Source organism: Mastigoproctus giganteus, chromosome 3 (assembly GCF_048544385.1).
Source record: "Mastigoproctus giganteus isolate SK-2022 chromosome 3, ASM4854438v1, whole genome shotgun sequence".
Taxonomy (NCBI): Eukaryota; Metazoa; Arthropoda; class Arachnida; order Uropygi; family Thelyphonidae; genus Mastigoproctus; species Mastigoproctus giganteus.
In genome coordinates, this window is record NC_143577.1 from 55503174 (window position 1) to 55519358 (window position 16185).

General features: G+C 40.1%; 1 protein-coding gene across 2 annotated transcripts in view; it reads right to left on the bottom strand.

The window, feature by feature from the left end:
- The window catches only part of Cyfip (Cytoplasmic FMR1-interacting protein Sra-1), a 425647-nt gene that overhangs the window by 341919 nt on the left and 67543 nt on the right, over window positions 1-16185 (bottom strand). For both annotated transcript variants that reach the window (XM_090369296.1, XM_090369295.1), the window contains exon 3: window positions 8344-8421. In XM_090369296.1, coding sequence (XP_090225422.1) covers window positions 8344-8421 — 78 coding nt within the window. The remainder of the gene's footprint in view (window positions 1-8343; window positions 8422-16185) is intronic.

Here is a 16185-nt window from a genome sequence, read left to right on the forward strand (position 1 = left end):
TCACTCATTATTGGCTTGGCACTCGTTGATCACTCATTACTGGCTTGGCACTCGTTGGCTTGTTGCACAAGGAGTCGTCTTCTTCAGAAATGTTTCAAGAGGCATTTGTTTCCAAGATAAACTCTTTTAATTATAAATTTCACAATGGCATGCATAAAGCATTTTTTAACAGCCCACACAAATTGCAACAAACATGATTCACGTGGTGTAACAAGTTTATGAAGCTTAAAAAAAAGGAATGAAGAGAAGATTCTGAAAATGTTTTTTATACGATTGAAGATTTCAGTAAAGGGAAAACACATTTCACCATAATTGCGTCAAAACCACGAGTTTATAATTGCTTGCACTAACAGAAAAACCCAATAAACCGGAGACTGCAAATTATTTTTATTGTTTATGGTCGTGACCTGCAGAAATGTGCTTTAGAAAAATATCACAAAGGTGTTTAAAATTGATTCTTATAACAGAACATATGATAACGATAAAAGTATAGTGCATTTTAATGATTTGAATTGGTAACTAATACAATTTACAAACCATGCTCATGACCTTTTATATGGCCGTAAGGTCATGCTCGTGATCTTAAAAATGACATTTTAGAGAAATAAATAGCTTAGTTATACAGTGAAAATTTCAACTTCCAAGATCTTGAAACGAATTACCAAAAAACAGTGTGTTACTAGGTTCACATAACGGCCTTAGCACATTAATTGAAAAACCAAGGTTTAGATAAAGCATGAGATTTTAAAAGTGGAGTGTGAGATAAAGGATTCCATTCCTACAAGAATAATTTCACTCATAAGATCTGAACAAACGTTGACATCAGAAGTTTTGAAACAGTAATCCGACCAAGGTAAAGAAGAAAAGAAATCTCACAGGTCATCCCGTTTTGCATTCTTGTAATGCCAAACAAAAGAAGGTTGGGAATAGCCATGAGATTGTGGCTCCATTGGAGAAGAGACAATCGCCAAGTTGTGATCTGAGGTGCCTAAAGGACCTCTCACTTCGAACCGTGTACTTAGAAGGGTTGTTTGTGAGAAAAAGATCAAGCGTTTTGGCTGTATGGTTAGGATTATCCAGTATTCTTGTAGGTAAATGAACAATCTGTGCAAGGTCATTAGTAATTGCAAAAGCCTCATCATCTCGACCAGCTGGTTTGGTGTGACTAGAAATTGGAAGCCAGCTGGAGTTGTGAACATTAAAATCACCAAGGAAAATTACCTCACTGTTAGGAAAGATGGACTGGAGAAAGTCAAGTTGTAAAGAGAGGAAGTCGAAGAGCTCCAAACGATCGATGGGGTTAAGAGAACGGTAGAGACAACAGATGAATTTGACACAATGAGGTAGAGAGATTTTAAGCCAGAGAAGATCGAAAAGAGGAGATTCCAAATTACCAAGTCTCTGACAAGAAATATCAGAAGGGACATATGCATAAGTACCACCTTTGAAGCGAAAGGAATCATACACCGAATAATTTGGGCAACTGAGATGAGCAGTAGTTGAGTCAACTGATAAATGAGATTCTGTCAGAAAAAGTACATGGGGTCTGGCAGACTAGCTGCAAGTGGAAATGGACATCGTTGAGATTATAATTGAGACCACGTATATTTGTGAAATGAACTAGGAAGTGTTTGGGAAGTTTAGATCTTTTCGCAGATAAGCTTACTCTATCAATTTGACAATTCATGATGTATTCAATAGTAAGAAAAAGTGGGGGAGGGGGACATGCTGTATGACGTAATGAAATTTTTGGATATGGCATACACATGGTAAGAATATACCCAGATCCTTGACATAACATGGCCTCGACAATGCCCCCTGCATACACACTACTCAGACTCCCCAAGTCACTATCTGGCAGAGTAGAGGTAACAAGATTATACACTTGCTGATCCGGAAGCCTCCTAGAGAGTTACCAATAGGTTCGGTCCAGTGTACTAACCAGCGGCCGGCCTGCGAATACCGTTTTAGAGCTGTACCCTCGAAATGTGAGGCAGATTGGATCTCGCCATGATGTCCATCATAACCTCAAAAGTAATCAGTCATACTGCATGATGGAAGAAATGGGGAAGGGTTGACCGGAACTTAGCTCTGGCGGCTAAACACGGGTTCCACCACTTCAAGCCTCCAATAAGCAAAGTGGTAATATTGCACTGGTTGATGAGAGTCATCTACCACCTAGTACTGCCTGGTAACACAGAGGGGTGGCATTCCTCCATGAGGTGTGGGCACCACACCTCAACACCTGCTTACGTTGGTTCACACCTGGGTGGTCATCTACAGTGTGCTTGTGCATGAGGGTTATACCCAGAATTACTAACAGTCCCACCATCGTGAAGTTGCAAGCAGAGGATTTGGCTGTCACAGACCATCCGGACTTCACCAAAATTGGGTCCACTTGACTTGAGTGTCACCCGAATATCAGTTCCATCAGCGTTTTAGACTCCCAGATAGCAAGTACAGCTTGTTTGGCATATCTGAGAGAATGTCTGTGACAACCTCAAGGACCCAGTATAGTCAAGTATAGAATAGTATAGTCAATTAATCAATTAAATTTATTAACCTTATTAACTTTCATTATTAATTAATTAAATCATATTACTAACAAACTCTTACTAATGAAATTAAGTCCCATATCCTGAGTGGAAACAGATGATTCTATATGCACAATGAAGTCCAGAGTATTGAACAGACATTTAAAATTAAGGATTAAAATCATGCACCTGAGTAGAGCAACAAAACAATGTGCACAAAGTAGCGGGAGTGCTGTGGCTCGGGAGAGAACCGAAGTGCGCGATTCTCCAAAGCATCACAGCCTAAAAAAAATGTGCAACTTGTGAAATGTTTTCAGATCTTTCTGGAACAGGACATGATCTTGCCAAGGATGTCTTTGTGTGTGCTACATACAGTTTCTCCGTACAGTTGTTTGTTGTACTCATCAGAGTCATTAGGCCTATAACACACTCCTACTCTCAATTTTACTTTCCAAGTGCTTATGTCACACCAAGGTGACTCAACACTGTATTGTACACCCATGTCAACTGGATGCACTTCCTTAAATTAACAAAATATTGCAGAAATTAAACTGTTGGCAAAACTTTAACTACTAGTGACATTAAATTTAAACTATAGAACGAAAGTTACAAGGTTCCCAACAAAATATCAATGAAAAAGAGAGTGGCTGAATCAGCTGATCGGGGGCACAACTGTACTAATGATCAAGCAAATACAAAATCAAAAAATATTACTTGGAAAAATGTATAACACACTCCTATTTTTCCGTAGGCCTCCGTAGCCAAGTGGTCAGGAGTTGGAGTGCAGTAGTACACTCTCTTTGAGTAGACCGGGATTCAAGCCTATGACTGCTAAATACGGTCGATCTGCCAACCCGCACTGGACCAGCGTGGCAGATTATGGTCCATTTCCCTCAGCATGAATTGTTGAGGAGGCTTTCATCCTGCAGTGGGTTGATAAGGGCTGCAGTTTACCTTTAACTTTATTAAATAATACTGCTTATTTTCTAATAGATACTGGTTATTTGTAAATACTGAAATGTACACTCAGTGCCATCATGGTATGGTAGGCATCCAGGCAAATGCCTAGGGTGCCATTTGGGTAGGGGCACTTCACAGTCATGCAGATTATTTAAAAGGGTGCCAAATGCTTGATTTGCCTAGTGCATAAAAATATCTCACGACGGCACTGTGTACGCAACTCAATTAATAAAAGTTTTACAAAATTTGATAAATTTCTAATAAGCCATTGTATTTTATTGATGCATTTTCTAAAGCATTTTCTAGACAATAAAACATACCACACTTAGAAAGGCAAAAAATAAATTTTATTCCTTATATTTGAAACACAAATTTGCAAGTACTTACTAAACAAAACATCTGCATAAAACAAAGCTTTTCTCATCATATAACAGCAAAAATGCATTGATTTTACTGTCAAACTTTTCATTATTGATGTTAGGGTCTGAACTTTCATTTTTCTCAAAGCCATCAAAGGGCATTGCTGATTACACATTTCCTGACAGGCATAGCAACTGTCTCGTGTTTCACTATTTCCCACATGTGGGAAACAGCTTTTTGTTTCATCCCGTTAGTATCAAATTGTGATTTGGTGCCTTCACCCATCTGGTACACTCCTCATACATGAATAATTTATATGTTAATTAAGATTTTTTTATTAATTAAGTTGTCTGTTGGCTGGAGTTAGCTAAGGCTCCTGAAATTACAGCTTACTCCATGTTTAATTTGTTTTTGTTGCTTTTGTTGCTTCTGTCAAATGTGATTGAAAATGGTCAAACAATAAAAGAGCTAGGTTTTTTAGAAAGCCACCTGGATATTTTGGCAATACTGCCTCTAGCCACGGCTAAAGATAGACATTACTGTGTGAACCTGATATATCTTCAGGCCATAAGATGCAGGGGGGGGATTTTAGGCAGCACTTTCCAGGGGGAAAAGTGCATCTTGTTCAGAAAATACAGAACTTTTATTTTTGTATTTAATTCTATTTGCAAATGTCATGCAGAATAAACAGCACTATTTAATAATAAATGCATTCTTCTATTTCAGATTCATTTGATTATTGGTATTAGATTAAACTACACTCACTAGCTAAAAAAATATAAACCTGTATTCAGTATCTAGTAGGGACACCCTTTTATCTGAATTACAGCCTGTATATATTGTGGCACAGATTCCACTAGGTATTTCAGGGAATCTAGCTTCAAAGTTGACCATTCTTCCAATAGGATATTTGTCAGCTGCTCATTTATGGTTGATAGAGAACTGCAAAGCCAAACTGCCCATTCCAAGATATCCCAGACATTCTCAATTGGATTCAGATCTGGAGAATTAGGCAGTGAAGATAGATGGTGAAAATCCTGGGAATGCTCCATGAACCATTCAGAAACAATTTTTGCACAATGAATAGTTACACTGTCATCTTGAAAAAATCCATCACAGTGCAAGTAAAATTGAAGCATTGTATGACGAGATTGGTCTGATATGACAGAAAGATATTCATTACAGGTAACACAACTTGGCAATTTGGAATCTCCTCTTTTTGATGTTAGCATTAGCAATGCTAATGCTAACATCAAAAAGAGGAGATTCCAAATTGCCAAGTCTCTGACAGGGAATATCAGAACGGACATATGCAAAGTACCACCTTTGAGGCGAAAGGAATCAAACAGTGAATAATTTGGGCATCTGAGATGAGCAGTAGTTGAATCAACCGATAACTGAGATTCTGTCAGAAAAAGTACATGGGGTTTGGCAGACTGCAAGTGGAAATGGACAACCATCTAAAGGTATTGCAGACCCAGTCTATACCAACAGACCATACCCACATACCATGATACCACCTCCAGCTTCTTGAGTGGTGGACATCGGGATGCATGGATTCATACCAAACTTTTACCCTATCAATGGTGTTCAGTCTTGGCATTGGTGGTGCCACTCCAGTCAAATCTTTCAATATTTTAAAGAAAGAAGTAGCTTTTGTTTCGGCGCATGGCTACAAAATCCCATATTCTTCTTTTTTTTTTTTTTTTTTTGATTTTATAGTTGTTGGCGCATCGGCTTCTGTGGCCATATTGCACCTCCCAAGGTTTTTGCAGTACTTTGATCCAAGCCCGAGGTGGGAATCGAACCCACGACCTTTGGGTTGCCGGGCAGGTACTTTACCCACTCGGCTAACCCGATCGGCCCCATATTCTTCAACTCCTACCCCAAGGTTCGGTTGCAAATGGTCTTTCTTGCCTAAACTGAATTTTTTCAGTTTCATTTTCTGCACACTGCATCTTCTATTCTGACATACAATTTGTTTAAATTTCTGCAGTCTTGTTCTTCCATATCTCATTAGAAAACATTTATTATTACTAACACATTTGTTTATTTATAAACTGTTATAGAGTTTAAGTTATATTAAGATGTTTACAATTAACATTCAAAAGAAAACTGGGAAAGTCCAATGAAGTTGCAAACAAAAAGAAGACAATGCTGATAAGAACCAAATTTGAAAACCTGGTATCTACAGTCAAACATAGAATTTCACTTGGTGAGCAAGGGTCTCAAACATGTGACCAACACACTATGTGCAGCCAACCAGTTCATTTTCTGTGGTCACCACACTGATTTCATTCTAATTATAAAATGTGAGCATATTTAGTGATGCAAGAAATTTTAAATTGAAATACATGTATCGTTAGAAATTTAAGTAAGACTAAATGCAACTAGGCATAATATTTTTAAGATTTGATATTGAATTTTTAATTTAATTTAATTTTTTATATTTTTTGTGAAGGATGAGCACGATATGAGATACAGTTGAAATGATGCACTTTACACTACTATTGTAGTTTTTTCCTTTAAGAGTTGTCTATGGTATTTTTATACTGATATTATACAGGGTGTCTCAAAAATATTGGTACAAATGTTTAGGGGAGGTAGGTAACATCTAAAGGAATGTGAATCGCATAGGAACCAATAACCGGAAACGTCACGGTAAAGTAGTAGCAGAGGCACAAGAAGCAGAAATGACACAAGACAGTAATTAGTGGCAAACATTTATTTGACATAATATTAACAATGGAGTAGGAGATGGATGCATTTCATGATGTTACAACAGATGCTCGAAGGTTCCACCATGAGACGCGATGCATGCGTGACACCGACGCAGCATGGATTGGCGGACACGGTCGAACACACATGGAGTTTCTTTGACAGTAGCAGCAGCGCAGACGAGTCTCGCCACGAGATCCATTTCTATCTCCATAGGCAATTAATACACGATAGATTTGAGGGCTCCTCGCAGAAATAAATCAAGGCTCGATAAATCAGGTGAGCTTGGGGGCCAGGCAACGGGTCCACCACAGCCAATCCATTGACGCCCACAACGCCTGTTCAAATGGTCACGAACACACCATCCATAATGGGCAGGCGCCCCGTCATGTTGAAACCAAATGCTGTGTCTTACATTTGCTGGACCATCGTCAAGTAACCCTGGTAGAACTTGTTCAAGAAAGATCCGATTTAGCGGAGTTCATGCGGGATGATAACAGGTATGGGCCGACTAAGCAGTCACCGACCATACCTGCCCACACATTTATTGCAAAGCAATGCTGTGCCGCATGGGGGCACACACCGTGTGAGTTGTTGTGAGCCCCCACATGAGCATTGTGCTGATTGAATAAGCCTTCCCGAGAGAAATAAGCCTCATCCGTGAACAAAACATAGGCTGGAAAATTCGTCTTGAACACTTTCTTGGAGAAACCACTGCGCAAAAGCCACACGTGCAGGATGATCTTGGGGGAGCAGTAACTGAACCCTTTGGAGATGAAAGGGATGTAAGGAATCGTCATGCCAGACACGCTGTGCACTTCAACGAGACACTCCTAAGGCAGAGGCAATGGCACATGTGTGGTAGTAGGTTTATTCTAGACAGCATTCAACACACTTTCTTCCATGGCGGGAGTTCGCGTCGAACGTGGTCTGCCTGCACTACTCCTGTTACCTCTAAATGACCCATAATCGCACAAATTTTGATGCACACGGGCAAACAAACAGTGGTCTGGTACATGTCTGTCTGGGAAGCTTTCTCCATAAATTCGTTGAGCGGCTCGTCCATTGCCCTCTGCTAATCCATACACTAGGTGCATGTCAGCCAGCTCATCGTTCGTATATTGATGCATGCTCTTCGTGCGGCGACTACAGCGCCATCTACCGACTTACGGTGACGTTTCCAGTTATGGGTTCCTAGGTGATTCACATTCCTTTAGATGTTACCTACCTCCCCTAAATGTTTGTACCAATATTTTTGAGACACCCTGTATAGTATCATTATAAGCATTTTAAATTCTTAAAAATTCTACATATTATATATGACATTTTTGTTTACATGGCCTTCTGAGTCAAAATGAGCCTTATTAGACATGAAAAGTGATGCTATGGCATTCTGAATGTCTTCAGAGAGGTTTAGTATAGTTTAATAGTAGTGAAATCTGTTACCATCATTTGTAGGTTTCAAGTCTGAACAAGAAGTTCATATGGTAACAACTGGAGATCCTGCTTAAAGGTTATTTTGGCACTTGTCAAAACATTTACCTCTGCTGATAACTTGCTTCTGGATTTTTTAGAACTGTTTTGTACTGCAGCACTTACTGTTGCATAGTTTCAGAGTATTCTAATTGGAGGTAATAATGGTAACTTTTTATTTGTACACTTTCTTCATACACTGGTGTGCCCTGTATGCAACTAGTGATTCCTGAGAGCTACTGACAAGTTACAAACCCTTATAGGTTTGATTTCGCAACCGATAAAGTAATTAACCTACCTGAGGAATTGCTCTTGAACAACATCTCCATGTGTACAGCATTACTGCATGTTTCTCACCTTCTTCAAGCATTTCATTCTAAAAGAAATATTTCACCCAATTAATAAAAAAAAAAAGATAAAATCAACTTTCATAAACTTGTCCAGGTAAAAATTTTAACCTGCACACACTAAATCCAATTTCAGTCATAATATAAAAATAAAATGAATGTATTTTGCATATTCCTTACATGATTGGCAACATTATAGAAAACTTTCCTGTAGCACCTATGCAATCAGTTAATTACAAAACAATAAAAGTTCATGAATGGCAGCTCACATCAATTAAACCATTGTCACCAACACTTACTTTCAACTCATTTCGAAGTGGTACATAATTTGATACAAGGGAAATGGAAAGTCTGCAGTTGAGAAATGCCAATGAAGTAAACATTTAGGCATCTTTATACTGTGTGCATTTCATGATAGCAAACTCTGTCATAATGGTGCAGCACATACAACTTCCATGTTTTTAAAAGTACCCTAGAGATACCCTGCTTTTTGAAAATCAGTAAAAATTACAATATTTCAATCTATTACTCTGTATGAGTTATCTCTCTAGGCTAGAGTTATAAAGGTTATGTATCATATGTACCTCTGCTTGCACCTTCTTGCACTGTTGGTTGGTGGGTACAACCAACGTAAGCAGGGGTCGAGGTGTGGTGCCCACACCACATGGAGGAACGCCGCCCCTCTATGTTACCAGGCAGTACTAGGTGATAGATGACTCTCATCAACCGGTGAAATACCACCACTTTGCTTATTGGAGGATTGAAGTGGTGGAACCCATGTTTAGTCTCTAGAGCTAAGTTCCGGTCAACCCTTCCCTATCTCTTCCATCATGCAGTATGATTGATGCCTTTTGAGGTTATGATGAATGTCGTGGCGAGATCCAATATTCCTTACATTTCGAGGGTACAGCTCTAAAACGGTGTTCGCAGGCCGGCCGCTAGTTAGTACACCGGACCAAACCTATTGGTAACTCTCTAGGAGGCTTCCGGATCAGCTAGTGTATAATCTTGCTACCTCTACTCTGCCAGATAGTGACTGGAGGGAGTCCGAGTAGTGTGTATGCGGGGAGCATTGTCGAGGCCACGTTATGTCAAGGATCTGGGTATATTCTTACCATGTGTATGCCATATCCAAAAATTTCATTACTCCATACAGCATGTCCCACCCACTATTTCTTACTGTTGAATACACCATGAATTGTCAAACTAATAGAGCAAGGTTATCTGCGAAAAGATCTAAACCCCCCAAGGACTTCCTAATCCATTTCACAAGTAAACGTGGTCTCAATTCTAATCTCAACGATGTCCATTTCCACTTGCAGTCTGCCAAACCCCATGTACTTTTTCTGACAGAATCTCAGTTATCGGTTGATACAACTACTGCTCATCTCAGATGCCCAAATTATTCGCTGTATGATTCCTTTCGCCTCAAAGGTGGTATTTGTGCATATGTCCATTCTGATATTCCCTGTCAGAGACTTGGCAATTTGGAATCTCCTCTCTTTGATCTTCTCTGGCTTAGAATCTCTCTACCTCATTGTGTCAAATTCATCTGTTGTCTCTACCGTTCTCCCAACTCCACTAACCACTTGGAGCTCTTTGACTTCCTCTCTTTGCAACTTAACTTTCTCCAGTCCAACTTTCCTAACAGTGAGGTAATTTTCCTTGGTGATTTAAATGTTCACAACTCCAGCTGGCTTCCGTTTTCTAGTCACACCGACCCAGCAGGTCGAGATGCTGAGGCTTTTGCAATTACTAATGACCTAGCACAGATTGTTCATTTACCTACAAGAATACCGGACAATCCTAATCATACAGCCAATACGCTTGATCTTTTTCTCACAAACAACCCTTCTAAGTACACGGTCGAAGTGAGAGGTCCTTTAGGCACTTCAGATCACAACTTGGTGATTGTCTCTTCTCCAATGGAACCTTTATCTCATGGCTATTCCCAACCTCGTGTTGTTTGGCATTACAAGAATGCAAAATGGGATGACCTGCGAGACTTCTTTTCTTTGGTCGGATTACTGTTTCAAAACTTCTGATGCCAACGTTTGCTCAGATCGTGTCAGTGAAATTATTCTTGGAGGAATGGAATCCTTTATCCCACATTCCACTTTAAAATCTCGCCCTTTATCTAAACCTTGGTTTTCCAATAAATGTGCTAAGGCTGTTCAAGAGAAGAATGTTGCATATCGTAATTGGCTTGTTTCTAATTCTTCAGTTTCATTTTCTGCCTACACTAAAGCTCGCAACAATTGTAAAGCAGTTATTAATCAGTCCAAACTAGAGTTTGAACAGGCTAAGAGTAGAAAACTTGCTTCTTGCCCTAATGGTAGCCGAGCACTCTGGTCTCTTGCTAAAGCTATTGGCCGCAACTTTTGCCCATCTCTGCTCCCACCTCTGTCCAAACCAGATGGTTCTGTTGTCACTTCAGCCAAGGATAAAGCTGCCCTGCTAGCATCCCATTTTTCTTCGAGCTCATGTATTAATGATCTTGGTAAAACACCTCCCACCATTCCTAACACGCTCCATTCAATGCCTCCTGTGGTCTTCCGTCAAAAGGATATCAGAAGGATTTTGATGAATCTTGATGCTAAGAAAGCTCCAGGTCCTGATGGTATTTCTCCACTTGTTCTCAAAACCTGTGCTCCTGAACTTACTCCTATTCTTTGCCGCCTTTTTTCACTTTCTTATTCCAAAGGTGTTTTTCCTTCTGCTTGGAAATTTGCTCATATCCAGACAGTTCCTAAAAAGGGTGACAAATACCTCCCATCCAATTAGCATCCCATTGCAATTACTTCTACTCTTTCTAAAGTAATGGAGAAATCAATTAACCGCCAACTCTTAAACTACCTAGAAACCTTCCGTCTGATCAACGATCGCCAGTATGGATTCTGTCAGTGTCGATCCACTGGTGATATTCTGGCTTATGTTACCCATTTATGGACTAATTCAATGGAAAGGTTCGGTGAAAAACAAATAGTTGCTCTTGACATCTCAAAGGCTTTTGATCGTGTTCGGCATAAAGGTCTTCTAAACAAGCTTCCATCTTATGGTTTGCCAACTTCTTTTTGTAATTGATTATCCAGTTATCTCTCTGATCGCTCACTGAGGGTGATGGTAGACGGCTCTCTGTCTTCTAACTTCTCCACTAATGCCGGTGTCCCCCAAGGTTCAGTTCTTTCCCCCACTCTTTTCCTCTTGTATATTAATGACCTTCTTCCATCGACTGGAAATCCTATCCATAGTTTTGCCGATGATAGCACAATGCATTCAACTTTCCATTTTGAGAAACCTTGTCCTGCTCAATTAGCTTCAACTTCTCGAAAATCTGCTACCAATTCCTTAAATGCCAATCTTCAGGTAATTCTCCAGTGGGGCAAAGACAGCTTAGTTGATTTCAACCCTTCTAAAACTCAGTCTTGTCTTATATCTCGCAAAAAGGATTCTTCTGCTCCTATGCTTATCTTTAGTGACACTCCGATTTCTAGGCAAAATGATATATCTCTTTTGGGGATTACCCTGACTTCTAACCTCTCTTGTCACAAGCACATTACAAATATTGCTTCCTCTGCATCTAAAAAACTTGGTTTTCTCTTTCGCTCTCGGCGTTACTTTTCTTCCAAACAGCTGCTTACTCTGTATAAATCGCAAATCCGCCCTACCATGGAATATTGTTCCCACATCTGGGGTGGTGCCCCCAAAACCTCTCTCAGGCTTCTTGATTCCCTTCAGAAGAGGGCAGTTAGGTTAATTAATGATTCATCTCTAACAGAGTCTCTCCACTTGCTTTCTCTTAGATGTACTGTTTCTGCTGCATGCCTCTTCTACAGATACTTCCATGGGCACTGTTCTTCTGAATTGGCTTCTATAATTCCTGCTCTCTCTCTTTCAAAACAGTCCGAACACGTGCCGCCACCAGCCAACATCCATTTACTGTACAACTTCAAACCCACAGAACCAACTCTTCATCTTCCTCATTTATTCATTCAACTGCCGTTTTCTGGAACAACCTTCGTTCATATGTATTTCCTGAAAATTACAATCTACAGAAGTTCAAGTCCAATGTCAACAAATATCTTCTTTCGTCTTCTCAACCTCCAACCCAAGCACGGTACTAAGTACTATAGGTTCTAATACCTCTCGTGTTTGGGGTTCACATAAAAAAAAAATATATATATACAGGGTATCTCAAAAATAGATGGCATAACTTCAGGAATGAGTTCCTCATATGTAGACAATAAAAATATTTTATATCAACATAATTCCGGAAGTGCTTGGTTCCCGAGTTATTATCTGGAATGTCTTACCTCCCACAGGTGATAAGCATACTTCATGCACGATGGCACTCCCGCACATTTCAGCCACCTAGCCCGCAATTATCTGAATCGAAGATTCCTGGTCGGTGGATAGGTAGAGGTGTACCATCTTCCTGGCCTCCACACTCACTGATTTAACCCCACTAGATTTCTTCTTGTGGGGCCATTTAAAGTTATTGGTGTATTCGACTCCGGTAGCTGATGTGGAAACTCTCCACAATCAAATTGTGGCAGGTTGTGAGACAATACGAAACATGCCAGGAATTTGGCATCATCTTCGTGAATCCATGAGACATTGATGTGAGGTCTATATTCAGGCAGAAGGTGGACATTTTGAACAATACTATAAGGTGATGTGAACAGTTAAGTGTCATAGACAGACCTTCAAAACTTGGAAACCAAGCATTTCTGGAACTATGTTGATATAAAGTATTTTTATTGTCTACATATGAGGAACTCATTCCTGAAGTTATGCCGTGTATTTTTGAGACACCCTGTATAGTGCTGCTCACCAAATAGAACCCTTACTTTCCCACTGCAGGTATAGTTGGTACCATGATAATAAGCATTATTGGTCTCCACAAGCAATGTGAGTGGCCCAGGAAAGAACCTTTCAACTTGGTATTTATTTCTGAATGTAGTATCTCCCTGGGAGCTAGTCACAATTTACTGTGCAGTGTGTCAGAAAAAAGAAATCAAAATATTCACATAGAATGAATTTACATCATATGTATTTATTACAAAATCCAAACAGAAGTAAAGGGAACACTGATAGCCTGCTCTCTCAGTCTCTTTTTATTTCTTTTTTTTTTTTGCCAATTTTTCTGCCTGATTAACTTTTATACTTATATACCGAGCCAATTGGGTTCCTGGTAAAAGTTGGAAATGAAAAGTTTGAAATCAATAAACATTCTCTGTATAGTTGTTCAATATGCTCATCGGATTCATTAGGCCTATAACAGGCTCCTGTCCTCATTTTTGCTTTCCCAGTGCTTGTGTCACACCAAGCTGGCTTGGCATTGCACTGTCCATCTATGTCAATTGGATGAGCTTCCTTAGATTTTGTGTTTCTTAACTAATAGCATAGCCCCTTCTCCCTTCCTATCCTGTCTATCCTTTCTGTACACACTGTACTCCCCAAATTCTAACTGAGCACTGCTTGTATCTGCGTGACACGATGTATCCCAGCAATGTCCACCTTAGATGTCTTGGCCGGAACTTCAAGTTCATCAAATTTATTTACTGTGCTCCTGGCATTGGTGCACATGCAAGTATATATGCACCTGTTCTTACTCTTAGTACAAGGCCTGACGTAGCCGAGTGGTCATGAGCAAGAGTGCATAGCACGCGTTCCTTGAGTGGACCGAGGTTCAAGCCCGTGACTATTAAATACGATAAATATTTGTATTGACGATTTATTGTAAACTCTACTGACTTGGTTGTCGTGCCAGAGTATAAACAGAAAATTTATTTATTTATTTTATTCTGACACAGCCCATGTGTTTGCTTGTTTCATGACTCCCAGCAGTTCCTGGAATCCCTTGCAACTTGCTTTCCAGGCTGCTGTTCATTCCAATGGAGGTGGTGCAGAGTCATTTCCACCTCTGCCTGCAGATGCGGTTAGTTTATTACTCTTTGGATTTCCCCCAAGCTAGCAGTTTTCCGACCCACCTAACAATCCCTCGATAGCATCAGCAAATATTCTTGCACACTTTCTATTTAAGTGTATCCCATCCCTGTAGAAGCAGGCTCTCCTGTTAACAAGCACAAACCATGCTGAGAAAAATTCTGCCCCGTGAGCCCTGCACAGTCTCTCCAGGGCCGAATTGATTGACAAGGCTATCATCGTATACTCTCTCCTATTGTGTCTGGGCAGGATTGCAGACGCTTTCAGATTTAACCCTAACTCACGACTTTTGAGTGAACTTGTGCTTGCTGGGTAAGTCTGCAGATCTCCTACACTTAATGTCATTAGTGCCAATGTGTATAATGATATTGCCTTTTGTGCCCTTGAAGAATGATATCTGCTCTACGTCATAAATGTTTGCCCCTGGCAGATATACTCTGGTCCTATTCCACCTACCAACATGATGGTTGGTGAAATGCAGTTGCAGCATGCCAGTGACTCTGTCATCTCTTGGGCAATGGCTAATGGATTCAGGTTTTGATCCTAAAAGACTGTTTGGGTCCTCTTTGTCAGAAGCAGAACCTTCTCTCTGAATCAAAACTAAAACTCAGACAAAGCACGATCCTGATAGCACCTTAAACAAAATTCTTGCAGACTTACATTCGATAAAAGGCTGCCTTTTTTTTTTTTTTTTAACACATCTGTCTACTTTGAAAAAGTGCATAAAGGGCCTATGCATGTTATGGGCTATACTTATATTTCAATTCTATCATGCACTCATGTTCTGAATTAGATTATGGGTCCTAGGTGTATGCATTGGCTGGACCTAGTTTGCCATAAGGCCATTCTTATTGCTACTGGACCGTTCCAAACATATCCTGTGCACAGTCAATATGTCAAAGTAACTGAACCATCCTTGTTTCTTTGAGGAAAGCAATTGTTATTACACTGTCTTTTGAACTAAAATCCTATCAGACCACCACATGTGCATCCATTTTTTAACCAAATTGAAAACCTCTATAACAACAATGAGACTGCCATCTGCCCCTTTGGTATTCATATCCAAGATTTTCTAAGGGAATTGAATATCGTGACAGACAATGTGACTGAGTCATCAAGGCAATCACCACCACTCTACCATGCTTGAATACCATCATGCAACTTCTCTATTAAAAAGTGGGGAAATGCCACCACTCCAAATTCTGTCTACCAATGGCTCTATGCTGCCAACTGAGCCGAATATTCTGATTTCTTGCCTGTCTTCACTGATGGCTCAAGTTCTAAGTCATGTAGGGTCTGCTGCTAGCTTCCCCGATAACTTGTTTTGTTTGTTTGTTATTTGGAGCATTAGCAACTAAGGCCATATTGCTCCGGGATATGCGGTGGTCATTCCCTGACCTTTCCGCATCCTCCGTATTTGGTGGTGACGGGCTCGAGCCCCGGTCTAATCAAGAAGCATGTGCTATGCACTGCTGCTCCTTCCCACCTGGCTACGGAGGCGCCTTCCCTGATAACACTATATATGAGAACCCCAATGATGCAGCATATACTGAGCAGAGTTGTATGCTACAGAATTAGCCTTGAGCCATATTTAAAAAAAAAGTGTATGGTGTACCATGCACTTTTTTTTTTTTTTTTTTTGAAAGGTGTAATTATTGAAAGAATTTAAAAAAGGCCTATGGTTTATCTGGGGTGAGAAATAATCCCTTCCTGACCTGGGTCCAGCAGCAGCTGCTACATTCTTTTTCTGAATGTTCATTCAACATCTATTTCTGCTGGATCCCAAGCCACATTAGGATTAAGGGTAATGAACTGGCTGATCCTGCAGCCAGGTCATCACAACC